We start from the raw sequence: 24,081 nt of genomic DNA, 5'->3' as shown, positions 1-24,081 counted from the left end.
TTCCTGATTTTACTCTAGTCACCTGGGGATAAGAGTCTATGTAAGAACTAGTCTTCCTAACTACCTGCTTAAGCCGAGAAGCCAGGGAAGTGAATCTATTTAGGAATCTAAGAGACACTATAGTCTTACTTATGGACTTTGCTCCATCCCCAAGAAAATACAACCAACCTCCTTTTAAGCAGAACTTCCTTTCAAAGCCATCCATCATCTTGTTCCTTTGCTGATTAATTTTTAAAGTCATAAATAACGTTTATCTTAAATTAAGGACACCAATGAATTTGCCCTGTAACAGCCACAGTCAGTTTCTTACCTATGAACAAGATCTTAGTTAAGTCTATAGTCCTTTAACCTATAAGGTCTTCAAGAAGGTTGAATCTTTTAAAAATAATATTTAAATTTATTATTTCACATTCAGTCTAATGAAGCACAAGCTGAGATTGCTTAAGTATCACCATTTTATAGATGGAGAAGCTTCTTTCCTTTATAATTACAGGTCAAGTGTTTCAATCTTGATGTGTAGCTGAAAAAAGCAAAAGGTCTGTGTGAAGTGACAGAGCACCTCCTACTCATGTCATGAGCAGGGAACCAAAGCTGAACAGTAATCATCTGACACGAGCACTGCAAAAACTATTCTGCAGAATGAAACTTCAACACATGGAAACGGAGTAAGTAATGAATCGGCTGAGCAGGTTCTGGACATAATTCTGACAGATTTCAGTCCGAAGAACTCTGTTGGAGGAGATTTCTTTCTCTTCTTTAATCCCCTTTTACAGAACAGAAGGCAGAAATCAAGTCTTTATAAAAGAGATTAACGGCCTTTCCGTTTCTTCATTTTTCCTCCCGCCACCTTGTTCCTGACGCCAATAGCACCCTCTGTGTCATCGTTGTCCCCAGGAGCTTCCCGTGGACGTTTCTTCTTTTCTCCATGCTCCCTCAACTCCTGCAAGAAAACACAAAGGACAGGGTCAAAAATGAACTACTGTCATTGAGGGTGACACATCCTGGTCTCCCCTGCTGAAAATCAAACACTGAGGAATGCCCCAATACTTCACATTGGCAAAGGAATAAAACCAAAATTCTAATACCCAAAAATATTAACCTTGTTAGTAATCAAAGACATGGAAATTAAAACAATAAGCTATTATTTTCACATGGCAGACTAGCAAAGATTTAAGAGAATGGCAATGCCTAGTGCTGGTCAAGGCGTGAGAACAATCACATATCCTGTCGCTGACAATATAAACTGGTACTGCTTTTCTAAAGGGGTAATGGGGCATTCTGTCTAAATTCGAATTTTAACTATATTTATATATATATATATATATATATATATATATATATATATATATATATACACACACACACACACACACACACACATATATCTACCTCAGCCCAACAATTCTACTTCTAGGATTTTATTCTAAGGAAGCAAGACAAGTATACAAAGCTATATATCCTAGATGTTCATCCCAGCCAGTACTAGTTAAAATACAAAAAAATCTGAAAAAACATATCAATGTAAATCATGCTACATAGTCATAACAGAATTCTTTGTAACCATTATGAAATGATCACATGGATCCATATTTGCTGAAATCAAAAGCTGCTAATCATATAAATTAGATAAAGTCTAATTATAGCTAACGGAAAAAATAGCCAAAGGTTACCAGCGATTCTGTGGCAGGTGGCTTATTTGTCTCACTCACGCTTTTAATCTTTTCTATATTTTCTGAATCTTCCCCCAATGTACATGCAATACTTTTATAAACAAAAATACTAAACAAAGAATTCCATGTTGGAAGAAAAACAAAAACAAGTGTACACTTCAGCTACTCAGAAGGCACCCGTTTCCCATCCCTCAGACCAGAACTCCGAGGAGCAGAGACCACTCACTTACAAGCACTCTCCTTTAGAATCTTCTTATCTCCAATACATGGTTGCTACCATTAGCAACTATGCAGTTTATAGCAGCTTATCTGGTGCTCATAAAACCACCCTGTGAGTATTATTCCCAATTCACAGGTCAGGAACGGATTCTGAGAGGTCAGGTACTGCCCCAGCTCACAGCTGGTCTTCTGATCTCAAGCCCAAAGGTTTCCTTGTCATGTGTGAAAACACAAGCAGCAGCTAAGAATGTGGTCACTGCGGTCAGACTGAGTCTAAACTCTGATTCAACCACTAAGTTGTATGGCCTAATGATGGACCTCCATCTCTCTTTAGCATGCTCATCTTAAATTTGGAATAAACTACTCTTCAGCGCCTGCAGTTTATTAGGAGAATTAATGCAATACAGTTTTTAGCACACAGTTAATAGCATTTGCATAGAAGCTGGTGAAACAATAAGTTGCATACCATTCGGGCAAATCTTTGGGCTTCAGTCACACGTTCTGTCAGCATCATAACCTCATCATCCTGTGTTGGAAAAACGGGCAGTTTCTTCCCAATTAATTGTTCTATGCGCTGGAAGAGTTCCACATCATATCTGAGGAAGGAAAATCGGCATGGCTTTGGTTGACTGACAATGCAAATGTCAGCCCATTCTCAAACTGTATGGAGTCTATTGTCCCTTTTCAGAACACTGATTACATGCAATTGTCTGCACACAGCCCATTAGAAAATCACCCAACATAGTCTTGACTCCCAGGAAAGACTTGGGTGCACAAAATGTGTTCCTTTAAAAACAAAATCAGAAATAGTTTATTCTAACTCTCTGAGTTGAGGGAAAGGTCATTGCTCTCCAGCTCTAGCAGTTGAAAGAAATAAGAGGGTTGCTTTTTCCTTGTATATGCCAAATACTATATTAGCTCTTTTACATATATATCTCCCATCTTTAATCTTCATGAAATCCCTGCTAGGTACGTATTACTATTTCCATTTTTAAAAATGATGAAAATCGGGTGAGGGAGGTTAAGTAACTATTATAGTAAATGGCAGAGTCAGGTTCCAAGTCAGTCTGCTCTTTTCTCTACACAACTCTGCCCCTGAAGTCCCATTTACTTACTGTGTGACAAAGGTAATAGACTTTCCAGAGCGCCCAGCTCGAGCTGTTCGACCTACTCGATGGATGTAATCCTGAAACAAAAAGGGTCAATAAATTTGAGTTATATGGACTATAAATTAAAAAACTAGTACGTAAAGTCTTATTGCAAACCTCTGAAAGAAAACAGATTTGTATTGGAACATGAAGAAAAACGGATTGGGCAATTTGTTGAGATAAATCTACTTCATGTTTTTTATTCTCCTTGCAGTACCAAATGAACCCCATTTTTTCATTTCCTCTATAGAGACAGATCTACACAGCGTTAGCATTGGATCAGAGGCAGACCTGGGTCAAAGCTTCGGTTTTATCACCACCAGCTACACAACTGTCCGCAAGTCACACGAGCTCTCTGAACCTCAGTGTCTATCTATAAATTGGGTAGAAATGTGGTTATTGCAGCAGTCAAGTGAGGCAGCGCTGTATCTACAGCAGTTAAGTACAAAGCCAAGAGACACCAGCTGTTCTCAACCAGAGGCGGTTTTGTACTCCCCAGGGAACATTTGGAAAAGTCTGGAAACGTATCTGATTGCTACAATGTCACCTGTGGGTAGAGGCCAGGAATGCTGCTATGCATCCTATAATGCAATGGACAGTCCCCACAACAAAGAATTCACTGGCCCCAAATGTTAGTAGTGCCAAGGTTGAGAAATCCTGAGACACACTAGGAACCACAAACTGTCACTTCTAAAGAAATGAGACTGTGTGCTGCATCTGTCCCTATGACTGTGAGGATTGAATACCTCTGTCTTTATTCACATTTGTTAATATTATATCCCCAGACATGTGCAAAATGAGAATGAATAAATCAGGAGCTTCCCCAGTTTTTGATACTTGACTAAATCAAGGACCAAAAACAAAACAAAAATGTCGTAACTAAGGAAAGACAGAAAACATTTCATTAAGAAATACACTCTGGAAATAATGGAATATTACTCAGCAATGAGACAAGAATTAAATCTTGCCATTTATGGGAATATAGATGGATGGACCCTGAGGGCATCATGCTAAGTGAAATACATCAGACAGAGACAAACAAAATACCATATACTGTATTTTGCTATGTGTAATGTGCATTTTGCCCAAATTTGCGAGGGAAAAATAAGGATGCGCATTATACATTGGTAGTACTAATTCCGTATCTATATAAATGTTTTTAATTCTTTTATTTATACTTATGAGTTAAAAGTGTAACTCTAGAAATCAATGACATTCTTATACAAAATGATACCTAGAATACGATGGTTTTGTTGAACTTACGACGGACTTCCAACGATGAAGATTTTTTGGCCTTCTATGATGCATAAATATCGTAAATTTATTACCGGTACATAAAATTTCTTGTACCTTGTATGTGCTCTTGTGTTTTGTGATTACTTGTTTTACATAAAATTTCTTGTATCATAATATGTTAAAAAATAAATGCTAAAATTACTTTAATACAAAAAAACAAGTACCTAAATGTAAACAAATAAAATTTTTAATTAAAAAATTAAAACGAAAGATATTTTTTCCCTAAAAGTTTGGGCCAAAAATGTGGGTGTGCATTATACATGGCAAAATATGGTGATCTTGCTTATATATGCAATCTAAAAACAAAAACAAAAACTGAGCTCCAATACATAAAACAGATTTGGTGGTTGCCAGAGGTGGGGAGTGGAGAGTGGGAAAGTAAAATGGGTAAAGGGGAGTCAAAAAGTACAAATTCCCAGTTATAAAATAAGTTAAGTCCTGGGCATGTAACGTATAGCATGGTGACTATAGTTAGTAATACTGTATTACATATTTGAAAATTGCTGAGAGATCTTAAAAGTTCTCAGCACACAAAAAAAATTTTTAACTGTGTGGTGATGGATGTTGACTTATTGAGATAATTTTGCAATATACAAATATTGAATCATGTCATATACCTAAAACATAATATTATACCTCAATTTTACCTCAATTTAAAAAAAAAGAAAGAAAGAAAGAAATACATTTTGGGACTAGAAAGTCAGGTCAGCCACAGGACTCACCTTGGAATGGGTAGGAATGTCAAAGTTGACAACTACATCCACATGAGGTATATCCAAACCCCGGCTTGCAACATCAGTTGCTAGAAGAATGGAACGAGCCTTTGCCTTAAATTTATTAAGGGATCCTAGGCGCTTGCTCTGAGATGATGAAGGAAAGAAATGAAAATAATTAGGGAATCTTGGAATCCAAGACAAATGGACTAGACACAATAAATAAGAGACAGAAATTTTTAAAAGGATTCTTCCCCCTAAGTCCAGACTGGACTTCACAGATCAAAAGGAAACATGGAAGCAACAAAAAATATTTAAGACTAAGGCTAGAAAATACTAATGTGAAGTGGAGATTACTTGACATGATAGAAAGATAATTGGGAAATTATTTATTAAAAGTCATTAGAGGCCAGAGAATCACTACTGTGTTTCCCCGAAAATAAGACCTAGCCGCACCATCAGCTCTAATGCGTCTTTTGGAGCAAAAATTAATATAAGACCCAGTGTTATATTATCTTGTTATGTTATATTATATTACATTATATATTATATTATATCACATTACGTTGTATTATACCCAGTCTTATATTACATTATATTATATAAGACCCGGTCTTAGGTTAAAATAAGACCAGTTCTTATTAATTTTTGCTCCAAAACACGCATTAGAGCTGATGGTCCGGCTAGGTCTTATTTTCGAGGAAACACGGTATTACCAGCAGGGCTAAAGAGACCCATTCCCACACCAGACAACTGCCCATGGGACACCCTGATCTGGGCCTCTTGCTGTCCTGAATGGAGGAAGCAGGCATCCAGAGCAATACATCAAAGCCCACAAAATCAGAACAATTACGGGAAGATGCATTAATGTCTTGTGTTGTTACTGCATAAATCTACTGCTATGTTTATTTCTCATGCCACCCGTCCACCACTAATGACGCCAAAGAATCTGTACCTGACTCATCTGTCCATGGAGAGGGATGGCAGTGAATCCAAGATTTCGGAGTAGCAAAGCTGTTCTCTGAGTATTATTACAGGTGCTGCAGAATATCATAAAGGAGTTTCCAGCCAGTTCATTTAGAATATAAACCAGGTAGGTATCCTAAATTACAAACCCAAAACAATATATGTAATTGAACCTGGAAGAAAAGGTTGGAGTCCTGGGCATATAAATTACACAAAAGACTCAGCCTATTGTTGCTTTGCCACCATCCAGACCTCCAGCTGCCACCTCTGCACTCCTTAACTGGCACTATCATCTCTTCACCATGAATTCCACATACAGCCTGAAGCCAAGCACAAGGAGATCTGTGCTCAGCAACCAGGAAAAGTCCTTCCATCAAAGCACAAGCCTAGGGTCCCTCGACTACAAAAAAGCCATATAATAAGCACACACAAGAAAAACTACCTCGAGGGTGGGGTTGGGCAGGAGTTATATCATGACTTCATTATGGAAGTTTATTTAATTTGTGAATTCCCAGAATGTTTGACTTTATCAGCGATAACTATAAGCACAGCACGGGCCCTAGAACAAACAAGGGCTCCAATCTGTAGCACAGCTCTTAGCTAATCAAGAGTTGACACATTTTCAGATGCTTTGGTGAGGAAGGAGAGGGAGAGGCAGGAATGATCAAAGTAAACACTTTACCTTGAATTTGGAGGGAATAAAAAGATAATATTGCTGTAATTTCTCAACCGTCTGGTATTTAGATGAAACAGCACATTTCACAGGATTCTTCAGTGCTGCTCGCTGCAGTTTTTGCACCTAAAGGAAAAAAACCTGGTATTGTACACTGAAAACAGAAAGCCCCTTCTATTTTTACTATTGTTATTGTTATTATTGTTTTCATTTAATTGAATTTCATTTCAATTCTTATAAGGAAGAAAACAGAAGTGCTAGAAAAATGTCACCTTCTTGGTCATGGTGGCAGAGAAGAGAAGTGTTTTCCGATCTCGGGGAATCACTTTGAGGATCTTGTCAACCTAAGGCACGAAGAGGAAAGGGTAGCAATTTCACACTTAGACGGGTCACCTGCAAATCCTCTTTGTGAAGGAGAGAGAATAGAGCAACAAACTAAATACATCACTGGGGGGGATGGGGACTCAAAAATTCAATTCAGTTCAGCTAACATTTACTATCTGATACCACACCAGATGCTGTGTAAAAAAAAAAAAAAAAAAAAAAAAGCAATTCAGGGAAAAGAACAGTTTAGATTAGTAGATTAGAACTAATCTAAAAGAAAAGTCAAGAATAAGTATTAACCAATTAGATAAACTATGATGAGTAAGGTCATCAAAGAGAACAGGTATTTCAAGGTTTACGGTAAAGGTCTAAATCAAATTATATGGAAAAGAAAATCTGGTTTTGCTATTTCTCATCTCTGAAACCGGAGCCAGACTATGTTCTAAAGAGGATGCTGAGGCACTGCCAAGGGGAAGAGCACTGAGAATGAAAAAAGGCAGCAGAGATGCTTAGATCGGCAGATGCTGGCGCACTGCTCCACATAAAGCAGGTGTGCAATGAACTGAGTTTTGTTAACAGGGCATTTGAGATGCTCTAAGAGGAGGAAAGAAATTGAGAGCTCACCTCTGTCTCAAAATCCATATTCAGTATGCGATCTGCTTCATCCATGACCAAGTATTTCAGAGCTCTTAAGTTGAAACCTTTTGTATTCTCCAAATGGTCAATCAGTCGACCAGGAGTTGCTACCGAGAAAGGTTGACAAGAGCAATGTTTAGGAACCATGAAAAAAGAAAGACAGTTACCAAGCCTCCCCCATCCCCCCAAAATTAAACAGGATTACAAAAATCCATTCTTCAAAGTCTTTCCACACCAAGTAAGTTACACCCAACACTGGTAGATTTTCTCCAATTCATCACTGCCAGTGTCCTACCTTTGTTAATCACTCACCTATTACTATATGTGGTTTTTTTGCCAGGGCGAGAGATTGGGACATTGAATCGATTCCACCTACAATCACAGCTACAGAAATAAAAAGAACATAGAAAAGATATCTTTAAATTTTTCCACAGTTCATAGGACAGCTTTTAAAGCCAATACTGGATTTCTACTTAAATTTCTTCTTCCCTTAAATTTACCACTTACCCCCAAGCTAAAATACCAAATCAGCTCTTTTAGATCAATAAACTTGTGCTAAAATACTTCCTTCTACTCTCATTTCACACTCATTGTCGTTGTGAAGAAACCCTAAGATTCCTTTCCTCTCAGACGCTTACCACTCTGCACTCCAATAGAAGATCCTAGGGCTTCAAACTGCTCTGAAATCTGAAAGGCCAGTTCACGGGTGGGGGTGAGAACTAAGGCAAACAAACGCTGGGGTGTCTCCAGCAGCGCATTCAGAATGGGCAAAGCGAAGGCCCCCGTTTTTCCAGAGCCAGTTTCCGCCAGTCCAATGATATCACGACCTAGAAGAAAGAAAACAGCTACTAGCAAAGAAATTCTCTCTGCATTTCCCCCTTTTTTCTAAAATGACACAATGCTGGGCACAAAGCAGACACTGAATATTTGATGAACTGGGAGGAGAGGAAGGTTCAATAGACAGAAAACATGGTCTTTGCCCCAGATAAGCTCAAAATCCAGGGATGAGATACACAAATACGTTATAACATGATAAGGACTTTAACATAAAGCAAAATACAGTGAGAACACAAAGGAAGGAGTCACTTACTGCCCTAAGGAGTCAGGAAAGGCTAACAGAGGTGATGGGTACATTAAATCCAGAAACAAGCCAAGAAGGAAAGGAAGCACATTCCTGTATGACGAGGGAGGATGGAGGCTTTAACGCCCACACAGCTTGTTTAGGGAGAGTGAGAAGTACAATGTTGCTGCAACACAGATGTCTTAAGAGGGAAAGGAAGAAGAATAAAGCTAGAAAGGAAACACATATGCCATGCCTAAGTTTTATGTCTTCCTCTAAGAGAGGAACTGAAGGATTTGAAGCAAGGAGTATCATGACCAATACTATTCTGTAGGAAGATAAACCCTAGGAGCAAAGGAGCTTAACAGTGCAGACCATTCGCACTGCTCCTTCCGAGGGAAGAATGTTGTAACTCCTTAAGAATAGGCCCCCATGGTTATCTCCAATCAAGACACTACTGATAAGATTTGGAAATTAACTCCCAAGCCATGAGCACTAGAACAGTGCCCAGTGGGCAGCTTCCTACTGAGAGAAGACCCCCCCGGCTGAGGCTCCCATGCTTCCTTGACTGTATAACTGCTGAGGTTGCCTTACTTAGACATTAACCCGAAAATAAACCCTTTCCCTGAAGTAACCTGAATTTAACCTGAACATGACTGTTCCTAAAACCTACACAACCAGAACGGGGAACACGCAGGAAAGAGCTCAGTTAGGATCCCAGAGGAGCTATGATGGGGGTCTGAACTGAGGCAAGGCGGTGAGGATAGGAACAAGTGAGAATGAGAAAACAACAAAGAAAAAAGCTTTGTTAGATTTACTTAGCTAAATCATTTGCTTTGGGCCAGACTCTATAGATTCAAGTGAAGCATTTGCAAACTGCTCATTAAAGTGAAACAAGCTCAAGAATAAGAATAAATACATTTTCCATGGTGACTATGTCAGTTACTAAATCCCTGGTGATCTCTCACTGAGTCCTATTTTCTCTGCATTAAATACAAACTTTTGACTGAAAACGTTATGAATAAGTTTAGAATTACCAAAACCACCGAATTTTCCTTCCTTCATCCCACCTACATCACAGGCTAAGCAAGAAAAAGTCAGAATGCACCAGCCCTTCTTTTTGTTATTTGAAAGCAACCCTGGCACTGCTGACCGCTGCGACTTCTTCCCCACTAGTGGCCGTTATACAGTCCTCACTCTCCCCACTTCTCTAAACAAGTTGATAGTGTTTACTATCCCCTCCTTGAAACACTCTCCCTGACCTCATTTGTGTGAAATTGTACTCTCATGATCGTCAACCCTCTACCGATCCTCCTCTCTATCCTCTCTCGCCTTCACCTGGCAACCTCACCCATTTGCACAGTTTTCAGCTACAACCTCGTTGGACACGATGTCTATATCCAGTTCTGGCCTCTCACTCAAGCTTTAATCCCTATATTCCAACGATGCATTTATCAAGTGAATCTCTTTAATACCTGAAATTATTCCCAACTGAACTCATCTTTCCTGAAATTACTCTTCCTCCTATGCTTGCTTTTTATATCACTGGTACATCAATAATGTGTTCTAAACACCAGGGCTAGAACCTTGCAATATGAGATTTCCCCACCCCCTGCCTTCCACGTCAACAATATGGTTATAAAATGATGATGATTCTTTTTTTTTAAATCACTTTCTCTTTTTCATTCTCACTACCACTACCCTAGCTATTATTTATTGCCAAAATTACTGCAGTGACCTCCTACCTGCTACCTTACACAGCTATGAGATTAATCTTTCTTTCTTTCATTGAGGTTAATCTTTCGAGGATATAACTAAGGATTTCATTCTTCTACTAACAAATAATCTCTAAAGTTGCTCCACTGCCTATGGAGCAAAGACCAAATTCCTTTACCCAGCATTTAAGTCCTTCTTGATCCAGCCCCCATCACCTGACCGATCTTTCCCACCGCTCTGTTAAGTACTCGCGAGTCTCCACCTATCCCCACGTCTTCCAGCCACGTTGGGCTTTTTTCATGCTGTTCCCTATGCCAAAAAGTCCTCCCCTCCCATCATATGTACATGTATGAATCCTATTCAGTCTTCAAGCTTTGGCTCAAATGTCTTTCCAACCTCCCCTGCCAAAAAAATGAAAGAAATTTTCTTTAATACGTTCCAATTAGAGGTAATCTGTTCTACTCCCTCAGTGCACTTTGAATGTAATTTCCTCATGTCCCTGTTCACCTTGTAATAAATTTATAATTGTTTCCTACTAGACTGCAAGCTCTTGAAGAGGGTGGAATCTTAATTCCCAGTGCTTTATACTTGTATCAGCTACTTAGTTAAGTATTTATGGAAGAAACAAATGGAATTGCACAGAATAACTTAATTATTTTTCCACATGACAGCTCTTCAAATCATTAAAGCCAATTATCACATCTTACCCCCTAACTCTACTCTTCTCCAGACTATGCACTCACTTCCTTTAACTATTTGTGGCTATTCTTGATACTACACCACACTTACGGCTGCTCAGTTGGTCCCTGAAAACTGGCACCCGAACTGATAGTATTCTAGGTGTGTTCTAAACAATGCAAAATAAAGTACTGTTCTCTCTCTAAAGCTAGTTCGGGAGTTTTTAACCTGGGACTTGTGGGAGAGGAATTCAGGGCAAGGGGAAATTTTTATGTGTAGATATATTTACACACTTTTTCTGAGAAGAAAATCTTTCTATTTGATTCTCAAAGGGATAAGAAACCCCAAAAATGTCACCCTCCTCTTATAATAATATAGATAAGACTAATTCACTTTCTCTGAGAATCTTAATAAATTTCAGTTAACATTTCTGGGTCTCTTTACCACCCACCCAAGTCCTATGAAGTTTTGGAAGTCTAAGAATAAGACTTCACCTGTATTCCTATTAAAGTTCATCTTGTTAGTTTCACTCCCATCAGCCAACACTTTAAACATTCTTCCGCAAATCTGATAAACATGTCTCACAGCACAAGCTCTCAAAACCTCTGGATACTAACCTAGCTCCCAGACACCCTTATGTAAATCTGCACTTACTGATTCATAATTTCTAACAAGTTTCTTGTTAACACACTTTAATCCACTGCTCCCTTAAAGCCAGCATCTGCTGCAGACACTAAACCCCCTTATAGAAAGTAAGCTCAGTAATTGGAGTACTTTTTCAAAGGCCAATAAACCACAAACTTTGTATCTTTAGTGACCGTATTTTTATTTCACTGAAATATGCCTCAAAAGTGCTAAGTATTTAATTGAGTACAGCACCGTATTCAGTCTGTACCAGGCCACACACTTCATTTTAACCTACCTTGTAAGGCCAGAGGAATAGCTTCAATCTGGATCTTGGTGGGCTTCGTCCATCCCAACTGGTCACAAGCTTCACACAACACATCTGTCACACCCTTAGAATTCAGAAAAACACGCTTTAGCAAAGAACAATACACATCTGCCTTTCTCCTAATTAAATGACTGTCAGAGCCACCTTCCTGGTTACATGTGAATTCCTTACACTTGGATTCAAACGGTAATTCTCTATTGTGCTCCTACTCAGTCTGCTCTTCTATAAGTACTATGACAGTAGCTCAAGACTTAACGAACACCTTCTATTCACCAGGGACAAAGCCAAGTTCTTTACATGTATAATTTCATTTCATCCTCAATTCTACGAGGTATTGTCCCCAATTTGCAGATGCGGAAGGTGAGGCACAGAGGGGTAACAAGTTGCCTCTATTGAGACTAGGTCAGAATTCATACCTGGTTTAATATCGTATTCCAAAGCCCAAAAGATCTAAATAAAATTTTTAAATATTTTAAAAAGCCGATTCGCCGCAAGTACGACAAACATCGCCACACCAAAACGAAAAAGAGCGCAAATGGGGGCTCTCCAGGACCGGCAGCCCTCCCACCAGCCAAACTCAGACGCTAAGGGTGCGCGTCCGCAACTCGAGCTTCAGAAATCCTGGGAGAAACCAGAAACCTAAGCTAGGCCCCCGCTGTTTCTGCACTCCAGCAGCTGGGACCTAAGGCAACCGGTCTCTGCTTGCGCCTGGCGCTAGCAGTACAAAAAGAAGCCAGCGTCATCCCCTCTCACCAGGTCTTTAAACGTTTTAGTTTCTTCCTCCACCGCCGGCTGGGGGTCTTCAGATGGAGAATCGTGCTCCTCGGGCGCCGCCATGTCGTCCGCGGGCTCCGGAAGTGGATCGGCGGCGCGCGGGACGCCGGTAAATGTAGTCGTAGTTCTCCCTTGAAGGCGTGTTCTGGGCGCCCCCCTGTGGGCTTGCCGGGCTTTGCACCAGCCGACCGGGAGAGTGCGCCTTCATGGAAATGTAGTGAAAAAGTTAGGGTTGCACATAAGCGTGTGGACTTGTGGAATTGAGTCCAGTACAGAAGCGGCTGACCAGGGCCTCCAGTCTGCCCTTTAGGCCCTTTTAAAAAGCTTTCCTCACCTCTCACACCCGTTATGTTCCTCGCTTTTCTAACCACAGAGTTTTAAACAGGTTGATATCATAGTTCTATTTATTATAATCTCATTCGTTTATTAAAGTATTTGTTGAGTGCTTACCATATGCTAAGGCTATGCTAGACGTTTAGTGATCAGGACGGCGACCTCTGCCCTCGTGAAGAAGACAGATAATAAATAAGTGATCATAGATCCTTTCAAATTGTGCAAAGTGCTGTGATGTAACAGAAGTAAAAATAATGGAGAGTAACGTGGGGAGGTGAGCTGTGGGCATAACGGCAAGACTGGGGAAGACCTCTCTGAAGCAGTGATATTTGAGCTGTGACTTCGCTGATGAGCAGAAGTCCCTTTAAGAGCCCAGCAGACAGTTAGTAATTTCAGACTGAGGGAACAGCGAGTGCAAAGGGCCTGAGAGTGTGTAGCTGGTGAGGCTGTTCCAGAAAGCAGTCTGCCACCACTGAGGCAAATTCAGTCAGTATGTTGTACCCCCTGTGCCCAGCAAACACCCTCCTGTGGCCCAGCCTGCAGGTTCTCACATGGTGCTGGGGTGTTCATTGCAGCAGTATTTCGGTGGGGAGATGGAAGCAAGTGCTGTCTGTCACTGGGAGAGTGGAGAGTTAAAATGTGTACGGGGTGTGAACAAACATGCCCATAACAATATGGCTATCTCTCAAAAACCTCGTTTTGAGTGAGAAAAGTATAAAATATATCGTGTACATTTAAAATATATGCCCACAAGATATCAGCTTCTGCTGAAACACATACAAACAGAAAAATACACTTTAAACATTTTAGAACGGTTGTTAGTAGAAGGAGAGGAATTGGGAAACTGAGGATAAAAGACGACACGTATACAAAGCAAGAAAGGGCACTTGTGATGACAATGTGCCTTGACCTGAGCACTGTCCGCAGTGTGCCTGACTTATTGGGGGGATCACTTCGTAAGTTATATAAATGTCTAACCACTATGCTGTATACCTGAAATTAATATAATATTGAGTGTCAACTGTAATTGGGAAATAAACATTTTTTTAAAAAAATTCAGTGTGCCTGAGGGCCTTCCAACCACCTCGCCAAAAAAGGCCCTCATTTAGGAATCATAGTGTCTGCAACAACAAAACAAGGTGGGGTGAGGTCAGAGAAGTAGGCTCAGCTCACACCCTGCAGGACTCTAGACTAAAAGGTATAGAGTTTGGATGTTATTCTGAATACAAAAGGAAGCCACTGGAGGGTTTTAAGCAGGAAGTAATATGATCTAGGTATTTTAAATACCATTGTCCTTATGGAGACAAATTGTAGTAGAGAGGAAAGAATAGAAAAAGGAGATCACCCAAGAGGCAAGAGATTGTCTTTATGCCCCCAGCTCTAAGCACATGGCCTGACATAAAAATGGGTGCTTGATAATTGCTTTCTGGATGAATCACAACTCAGCAAAGTGTTGTGACCAGGTACGATGGCAGATCAGGAAGGACTTCACTGGTTCTTTAGAGAGTGAAGTTGTTTCCATCTTTAAGATTACACTCCCGCAGAATAGTCTGGGAACTTTGGTCTTTTTACATCTGTCTACTCCAAATAAAAGAAAAGGAGAGAAGACACACTGTATAAATGAAGAGGTCACCTTGACATTGCTTCCCTCAGGCAGTCACTAGCACATGCTCATGCCAACACAGTCTAAGGCTCTCTGGCTTTCTGTTTAGCTGTCCCTCATGGGTACGCTCTCCATTTTACGAGGACTGGGAATTATGCCATTTTAGAGGATGTTTAAAGTGGATAATAGGCTTCGAGATAAGGAGAAGTTGACTGTCCCAAAGAAAGTCTATCAAACTAGCTCTGGCTTTTCCTCATCCAGTACTGGGCTTTGTAGACCTGCTGGGAAATTTGTGCTCCTAGTTTGACAAATGAGGAACTCGAGTCCCAGAGGGTAAAGAGACAAGTCACACAGCAAGGTCACAGAGACAAGAATAGAATCCAAGCCTCTCGAGGCTCAGAGCAATGCTTTTACTGAAGAAAACATCGCTTTGGTGACAAGCAGCTTTCTCCTGAATAGTCACATGCAGAATTCCTCTGCCACACATATTTTTCTGTAAAAACAGAAGCAGCTAACGTATTTATTTTGCTTCCCTTAGACTCATTCTCTGATTTCATCTAGGAGAGTGGAATGAGAAATGAAAAGTGCTGAAAGAAGGTGAAAGACATGACTGGGGAGTGAGAGGAAGCAGAGCTAAGAGGCCTGAAACCCGGACCCAGGTGGAAACAATTGGAAGGACTATAAAACTGTATGTAATATAGGGTCTAAAACTACCTGAGCTTTGTTATAATTTTTACAGGAAAGAAAAAAAAAAATCACAAGATTTCTAAGGGTCTGGTGCTGCTCTAAAGGGAAACTGATTTAAATCACTCAATGGCATTATAATATTAAACTCTGTCCATTTTAGTCAAGCAAAAATCTTTTCTGTTTGTTCTTGGATAATTCAGACATTGGCTATTTTTAAAACTTCCTCTGGTGCCAGAGCCCCTGAGGCGCCACTGGACGCCAAGAGGATATGGCAATGACGGTCGCAGAAGCGTCCCTCCATTCCCTGGTCCAGGGCACCGGCAAGGTTTGGGCCTTACCCAGGGCCACCTCAGTGAAAGGATTCATGTGAGACCGACAGGGTGACCACAGGTGGGTTCCAAAGAGAAAAACCTGCATCCGCTGAGAGGATTGTCTGTTTTTGACTGTTTCTACAGATTTGGAATAGTTTGGATATTCACCTTCGGGTCATGGAAATAATAGAGGTCCATTCTAGTAACTGAGCCGTGTCACATCCTGTACTTTCAGAACAATGAGGAAGGTTAAAGAGGAAATCCAAATAAACACTCAAGCGGGGAAGCAAAGCAAGCCTGAAACTATATACTGGCACCAGAAGGAGAGGTCAAAGGGTCTGACCCCATCTTACTCTGACAGGTTTTCACAGGCCCTAGGTACTTCTGCCTTCGTGGGCCCCCTCCTTCACAAAAAATATGAAAAAGTAGAGTTTACAACTGCATTGGTATAAACACAAATACATCAACATTATGGCTTAAGCCTTTTATTTTTATTTCAAAGTTCAGTTTTTTTCTTGTGGTTTTAAAACAGATTAAAACCTTTCTTGGGGGCCTCTAGAAGCATAATGTGCTGTAGGCGCTGTGGGTACCGTGTCTGGTGGATAGGGAAGGGCATGAGGACCTTGGGGAAGCTTTCAACAGGCCCGTGACAGTGGGCTGCTGCGGGGTGAGAGCATGTTAGGATAATGGTGCCCCTGAACTAAAAATAAAATGAGCCCTTACACTAAGGGACTAGAGTTCTGCGGAGGACTCAAACCAGAATCCTTTATCAGTCAGCTTCTGCTCAAAAACCTCCCAGAAATCTCATGACCTCCAATCTGTTTCGGAGAACATTCACTTATAGCAAAGTGCTCTACATTCATCAAGAAGGAACCGATGCAACTTTTAGTCACTCAGACAATTATCTTTAACTTATGAATTATCATCTCTTATAAATATGTATGTTCTAGTGAAAACAGGACATTGATGATGTAATAATGAGGTGGAGAGAAAAGGACAGTCTACATGGAACCTAGAAAAAGGAGAATTGACTGACAAATTAATTTAGTTATCCCAATTTATGTCCAGGGAAAAAGGATACCTAGTCCTGGTTATTTACTGGTTTCTTTTTCGTTTTGCTTTTAGTTTTAAAGTTTTCTTAAAATACAGAAAATCTGTATTTGTTTCCTTTTTTATTCAACAAATATTCTCAGACACAGTGACAGACCAATGGCCAGACATTAGGATTCCCAAATAAGCTTGAAACCTATGTTCCAGTGGAGGAGGCAGCCTATTTTAAAAATAATAATAATAAACAAATCCTCACAATCAAGTGGGACAGACCCAAAGAAGCAATCACAAGTGAGATGAGTGGTACCAAGGAGGAAAGCAAGATGCTAGAGCAATGTGTGATCACGGACATTTCTCTGTGAATCGTGGACACTTTCCTTGCGGAAGTGACTTTGAAACTGAGAACGAAAAGACGTACAGCTCTTACTAGCAAGATGGAGAGTAGGGAGTGGTTTACAGACAGAAAAAACTTTCCAGATTAGGCCTTGCAGTGGAAAAAGTCAAACGGAGCTCACAGAGATTATGAAGTGGTCACTTATGATGAAGCTGCAGGTATAGGTAGGGACCTGAATAGTTAGGACCAACATGGACATCACCCCACAGGCCATGGTTAGGAGCAGCTCAGCGTGGCTGTAAACCAAACTTCTCTACCGTACCTGCCATGTGGCCCCTTGAACATTAGCTGGAACCCCTTGGTCCACTACCAAGGATCTTTAGGATAAGAGATATTTATGTCCGGTACCTAAAAAAATCTGGTGCCTCACACTGAGAATACAGTGAAAAGGACAAAAATGATCTTAAGATATAAATAAGATACGTAGGACTGGGTATACCCTGAAGTCAACAACAAGCAGGAAATTCAAATATTATGTTATAAACCTTACAGAGAAAACTGCAAAGACTAGTGTCTCAAGGTCACTTCATACTATGGCATGGGTAATAAAGGGCAGCTTTGTCTCATTTCCTGGTTTCCTGGTTATTTTATATTCCTTTCATACGAGTGTTGTTGTGTTTTGTTTTTTAATGCATACACATTTTAAAAAACAAAAAATTATTATAAATGGAGATGTTTATATACAATTCCTTGGCAATCCAGATACTATTGTCACTATGACATAAGTATAATACACAGCAGCTTCCAGCCACACTTTCCAATAGAAGCATGTGATTTTAAATATAAGGAGTTTGATACCAAATTGTTTGAACCAAACAAGTAAAACATTAACTGCTATCCTGGACATTTCTTTTGCTTGGTGATAGCCCAACATCTTTTGAACAGTTTTCCAATGATGGGCAGAGGTCTTCCAGTGCAAATCCTTCTTCTTACGTAAAAACCAGAAGTTCACTCTCCCACCCTCCCGTTGGTCTACCTTCATAATATATCTGGAATCTAGCTACTTTTCTCCACTCTCAGCTACCAACATCTCTCACCTGGATTTCCTGCAATAGCCTCCTCACTGGTCTTCTTGCCTCGCTCTTACCCCTTAGCAGTGAATTCTCAACATAACAGCCAAGGGATCTTTTTAAAACAGAAGACTGATCAGCTCCTTCCTCTGCTCCAAACCTTCAATAACTTTCCATCTTACTCAGAGTCAAAGTCAAAGTCTTTACAACAGTCTATACAACCCTACATGTTCAGGCCCGGCCACCTTCTGAACTCATCGCCCACACCACACTCCCCTCCAGCCAGGCTGGCCTCACTGTTTCCTCAACATATTGGGCATGCTTCTGCCTCAGAGCCTGTTCTTTCTGCTCCTTCTGCCTGGCATGCTCTTTCCTCAGATACCCGCATGGCACCCTCCCACACCAACTTCAGGTCTTCACTCAAATGTCACCTTGAATTGAGGCCTTGCAACCCTTCCCCCACAGCACTCCCTCCCATCCCTGCTTTGTTTTTCTCCACAGCACATATATGGTAAGCAGAAGATTGGCCCCTGAAGATGTGCACACCCAAATCGCCAGAATCTGTGAACATGTCATGTTCCATGGCAACGGAGAATTGGGTTGCAGATGGAATTCAGGTTGCTGATCAACGGACCTTAAAATAGGGAAATTATCTTGGATTGTTTAGGCGGGCTGAATGTATTCACAAGGGTCCAGAAAAGTGAAAAAAAAGGCAGAAGATGAGGGCAGAGTAATGCAGTGAAGGTAGCACTCAACCCAGCATGGCAGGCTTTGAAGAGAGAGGAAGAGGGTCAGGGGCGAAGAACACAGCAGCCTTTTGCAGGTGGAAAAGGCAAGAAACCAGATCCTCCCCCAGAGCCTCCAGAAAGGAGCACGGCCCTGATGACGACTTTATTTTAGCTCAGTGAGGTCCGCGTCAGACTTCTGACTGTAAGAAAATAAATTTGTGTTGTTTTAAGCCACTAAGTTGGGAGGAATCTGTTACAGCAGCAATAGGAAACAAATACACACCATCTCACAAACTAGCTATTTACTTCTTTCTTATGTCTGCATTCCCTGTCATCACTGGAATACAAACTCAATGACAGCAGAGATATTTGACCGTTTTGTTCACCACTGTATGTTCAGTGCCTAGAAATATACTTAGCTTATAGCAGGTACTCAATAAATATTTTGTTGAATGAATGAATATCTTTGTCTGTAGATTTGCAGTGTGTTTGCGAGGGGATGAAGAAAGAAGAGATGAAGCAGCAGGTCATATGCTTATGTGTAAAGAAAGTAGTCAACTAAACTGAGCTTCTGGAGACAGGTTATTACCCTGGGCCAAGGTTGCTTTACCCTGACAAAGACAGAAGAAGCCCAGCAGCTTTCCATATGTAAGTCAGCGGGGTGGGGACAAGGTCCATCTTGACTGTAGTACACAAAAGAAAAATCTCTCTTAATAGCGCCTGCACGCCAAAGGAAATTGTGTCCTCCCATCCTATTCTGAGAGGTAAATGTGAATTACCAACTTCCCGAGAGAGCATACAGAACTGGTCATCCTGGAGAGGTGGGAAATGATACCACAGATTACTCTGAAGTCTCCCCCTCTTTAGATACCATCCCTGACAAAGGAGGCTACTCTGAGGAGGAAAGCTGTCAGAGGTCAGGAAGTTCATTGTCAGCGTCATAGATTTGTAATTCAACCACGAAATGCAACAGGTTTGGCAAGGAAGTTAGTGCTGGCCTAGGGCTGGGCTTGTGTGTTTTATGCCAACCCCATACGTTTAAGAGGTGGTGAGCCTCTTAAGTGGAGTTGGGACATCAGGTTCAATATAGAACTACCTTTTCTCTCTGCTCCTGTTTCTCACCACTAAAGGTCCTGAAACAGATTGCTTTGGTGGTGTGTGATGGTCTCATTTTCCTCTCCCGATCACTGAGAATCACTAGGCCTGCGATTTCATGGAGGATACCCACCCAGTGATGGCCTGATCTGGCCTTTTCTGGCTGCTTTCCCTCGGCTTTCCACCTTCATTTCCATCCCAAGGCTTCCCCCTACATCCACCCTTGGACATTTTCTTCCTGATTCAGCCCTTTTTGTAAAATGTCTAAACTACATCATTACTTTTCCATTAAAACCACAGAATTAAGTTTATCTTAGCCCTTCACAATAGCACCCATCATAATACACTGTTAAAATACCACAAACACCACAGGAATTCAGCACTTTGCTGGGGTGGGTACTCAAATTCACATTCCAGTTTTAGGTAGGGCACACAATCCATTAGATTGGAAAACAGGGAAATCCATGATTTATGTAAATGAATCAATGATTGGAGTATAACATGAATTTGAGCAGAAAGAACCTGGAATCAGGAAAACCAGCTTGACGGTTGTAGCAGGTGTTAGGGCGTAAAAGCCTAGGTGGGTTGCGGTAGCCGTGGAATGGATCAAAATGCATGAGAGAGACATTTCATGGAAAGGCTATATATGTTGGCAAAGCTCTATCAGAGAAATAAAGAACAGAAAGATTTGGAGACAACAATGAGATTTCAAGGGAGGCACTGGCATACTGATGCCGCCCACCTTGATTGAGGCAGATGGGTTCTGAAACGGGGCGAGATTTGCAGAGAAAGAGCATACTTTTAGCTTTAGATGTGCTTGGATGCAATGCCAGTATATCCCTGGGGATCAAGAGTACGTGTCCATTTGTCCATTCATTCAATGCTTATGGAGCATCTCCTGCAGCGCGGGCTGAAAAAACACCATGGGCAGGCTTAATGATAACTGAGATATCGTTTCTGCCCTTAAGAGCCTTGGGGTAGACACAAACATCTCTGATAAAGGGTATCATGTGTTAAGTCTGTATAAGAGACACAAGCAGATTGCTCTTAGAGATTCTGATAAGAGCAAGAACACATCTGGCTGAAATCAAATGTAGCGCTCCAATGAGGGGGTAGGGGTGGGAGGAACACAGCAAGACTTTCTTTTTTGTACAGGCTCCCTGCAACCTGCTTTACTCAGTCAGGGATCGTCACCTTTGTTTTCATCTCATCTAAAACCCAACAAACTGAAACTGACCTAAGAGAATGCTTTAGCGCTGGTCTCATCCATAGCAACATCCAACCCAGGATTGCCAAGACACTGGGAATGGACGAGACAGGCTCCCTGAAGGACTATGTACAGGAGGTGAGAGGGAAAGCCACCGGGGTCCGAGGCTCAGGGAACGCGTGCAGTTTAGGGATGGAGGAGGAAGAAAAGCTCTCAAGAGACAAACAAGAAAGGCTGAGATCATGGAATTCAAGAGAGAAAAGTGTTTTTCAGAATTGGGGAGTCAACAATATCAAATGCCTACAGAGAAGTTAGAAAGAATCAGAGTCCAACGATTCCCAGGGTTAAGTATGCAAAAGCTCAGGTAACAATGTTAAACACAAATCATCCACAGACAAAGCATTATTATTTTGAATAGTTGTTTGATACCTAACGTCTTACTCCTACTCACACCTGTCTCGTCACTGACAAGTCTCCAGCAGTTTTAGCGCATAGCTGTCATACTGAAATTGACACACCCCTAACAAGAAGAAAACCCAAGAGCAGGTTCAGTGGTAGTTTCGATGGAATCACCTTAAGAAGTTTCATTTTCAGAGGTTTTCATTCAAGATCTGGAAAGGCCTGTTGAGCCAGTAATTCCTTTATTCATGTTGTGTGACCGCTGTCGATACCTTCATTCCTAAGCATATCAGCAGCTAACGAAAAGTTCTATTTCGTCATGTCTTTCCATCCCAGGTGCTTTGTTCACACGAATCTTGCCATGTTTAGGGTATCTGGGCAGCACTACGAAATATCTGCGCACAAATTTTTCTAATCAAAGCTGAAGTTTGATCGTTTTCAAATCGCACCCCCATTGTTGTTTTGCAAATACTAGCCATCTGTAAGACTACATTTTAATTTCTTATTGGTTAACCTACTGGTATACGATTACCCTATCTAGATTACTAGATTGTTAGGCTCATAAGATCTGACCCCTGTCTGTATCACACACAAATGACAACAGGCGGGACAAGATGAGTGAGTACTCCATAAATGTTTTCTGGATGAGTGAATGAATAAATGAATGAATTTCTCAGTGTGTTATTAATGCCGTCACTTTCATGAGCTATTATTTTACGTTGGAAAATAACTTACTCTCACAAGAGCTAAGAGCATAACTCTGGGGTCAGGCAGCCAGGACTCAAATCCTGGGACAGCTCTTGCTAGCTGTGTGACCTCTCAGTTCCTTATTTTCTTTAATAATATGGAGCAATTATAGAGTCCCCCTTATGAGATTTTTGTAAATGTGATAATACATGTGAAATTGTACTTGGAATAGTACCTAATACATTTTCAGTAAATGTTAGCTATTATTATTATCATTAAATATCTACATTTATTTTCTATGTTCATTTAAATGTCGTTTTATGTAAGCACTGAACTAAGTATTGTTCCTCAATGGCATTTTGACAGTGCAGTTTTAATAACAAGGTGAAGACAGAGCAGATGTCTGCATATCAACCATGGAACGTGGAAAAATAACTTTTTAGCCTAAAAGAAAGGTTTTAGACATCAGTGTCCCTCGCCAACTCCAGCTATACAAAACCCTTCTCCTAATTACAACCATGTTGGTAAACTTGGCAACTGTATCCACACAAATGCTGGAATAGGTCATGCTATGACTGTTCCTGTGTGTTGGGAGGCAGAGGCTTTGGCTGTGACTCATTGCTAAAGTTCTGGGCAAATCAGATGGCAGATCTGCCTGCACTCCCATCCCTCGTGTTACAATGGAAATGAAAATGGGATTAAACATCATTCTCTGCAGGTGTAGCTTCGTATAGACAAGCTGTACCTCTGCAGTCAAGACCACATTGGAGAGCCTTGTTTCCACAATCTAATGCTAATGCCAGTCAGGATTGGGGGTGCTGAGGGTCCCTAAAGTTCCTTCCTGGCCCCTAGAGGGGCCTTGCTTCATCAGCATGATTTCCCCTCTCCTAACAACTCTCTGGTTACTAAGGGATTATTTCCATATCTTAAGGCTCACTCTTTGTCCTACTCCAGACCACAGCAGGGTTTACTTTCTTATGAATTTGCCAGGAGCAAAAAGTAACATCCTAACTCCTGTCAACTCAACAAGGAGAGATTTATTGCAATTAACTAAAAGGATACTTGTTATGACAGGAATACATATGCTTCAGCAAAAATAGGATTCCAGTTTGTGGCTGGCCTTTGCAAACAGTCACCATCCTGCCAACAGCCTTTTTTTTTTTTTTTGGTTGCACACTCATTAACAGTGCCACATCCGGACCCAGGGCTGTTTCCAAGGTGGAGACTCAGAGGCTGGCACTCAGACAGGGAGATCACCTGAGAGCAGCAGTTCTTAACAGACTAGACCAACCACTATAGGCCCTGTTTTTGGATTGCTGGACCCCCTCCCCAATGTCTACCTTCCTTTTCTTCCTTACAAACAGAATCCTAGGTATACTGGGATCAGCCAATTCTAAGCTAAAAATTAGCTCATTTCCCAGCCTGCCTTGCGTGGTGGTAAAGATCAGTGACTTGCAAGGTAAAGTTCCCTAGAGGTTTCTGGGAAAATTTTCCCTTCCTAATATAGATGTTGCCCCTCACCCTTTCTGTCTGCCTCTCTCTAGGTTTTGTGAAGGCTAATTTGGCTGATTCTAGGTTTCCTTTTGATTACTTCCCAGGTTGTAATTATGCTAGGTTTTGAAACTGCTGGAACTCTGATTTCTAGGTAGTAAGAGTGTTCCTGTATATGAGTTGATTGCTTTTTAAAAATTGATTTGTACAGTTAGATACAGAATATTCTAAGTAAAAATAATTAAACATCTGCCCTTTTTT

General features: G+C 40.9%; 1 protein-coding gene across 1 annotated transcript; it reads right to left on the bottom strand.

The window, feature by feature from the left end:
- Positions 1 to 369: 369 nt before the first annotated feature.
- DDX47 (DEAD-box helicase 47) lies at positions 370 to 12,947 on the bottom strand. The gene is made up of 12 exons (XM_019744770.3): positions 12,805 to 12,947; positions 12,022 to 12,115; positions 8,284 to 8,472; positions 7,958 to 8,029; positions 7,634 to 7,752; positions 6,958 to 7,029; positions 6,695 to 6,811; positions 6,002 to 6,148; positions 5,056 to 5,193; positions 3,005 to 3,075; positions 2,356 to 2,485; positions 370 to 940 (listed from the first exon to the last, which is right to left on the bottom strand). Exons 1-12 carry the CDS (start codon positions 12,886 to 12,888, stop codon positions 809 to 811), a joined length of 1,365 nt encoding a protein of 454 aa, XP_019600329.1. The 5' UTR covers positions 12,889 to 12,947; the 3' UTR covers positions 370 to 808.
- Between the last annotated feature and the right edge of the window lie 11,134 nt (positions 12,948 to 24,081).

Source organism: Rhinolophus sinicus, chromosome 1 (assembly GCF_057876585.1).
Source record: "Rhinolophus sinicus isolate RSI-liver-muscle chromosome 1, RSI-T2T, whole genome shotgun sequence".
Lineage (NCBI taxonomy): Eukaryota > Metazoa > Chordata > Mammalia > Chiroptera > Rhinolophidae > Rhinolophus > Rhinolophus sinicus.
Note: the sequence above shows the minus strand (reverse complement) of the source record. Positions and strands in the feature narration are given on the sequence as shown.

Bases quoted from the DNA above. Each gene is read 5' to 3' on its own strand.
- DDX47 (XM_019744770.3), bottom strand. From the start codon at position 12,888: ATGGCGGCGCCCGAGGAGCACGATTCTCCATCTGAAGACCCCCAGCCG. The intron at 6,149-6,694 runs GTAAAGTGTTTA...TTTGTAATTTAG, and splicing joins TTATTCCCTCCAAATTCAAG to GATACCTACCTGGTTTATAT. The intron at 3,076-5,055 runs GTGAGTCCTGTG...TTTTTGTTTCAG, and splicing joins ACATTCCTACCCATTCCAAG to GATTACATCCATCGAGTAGG.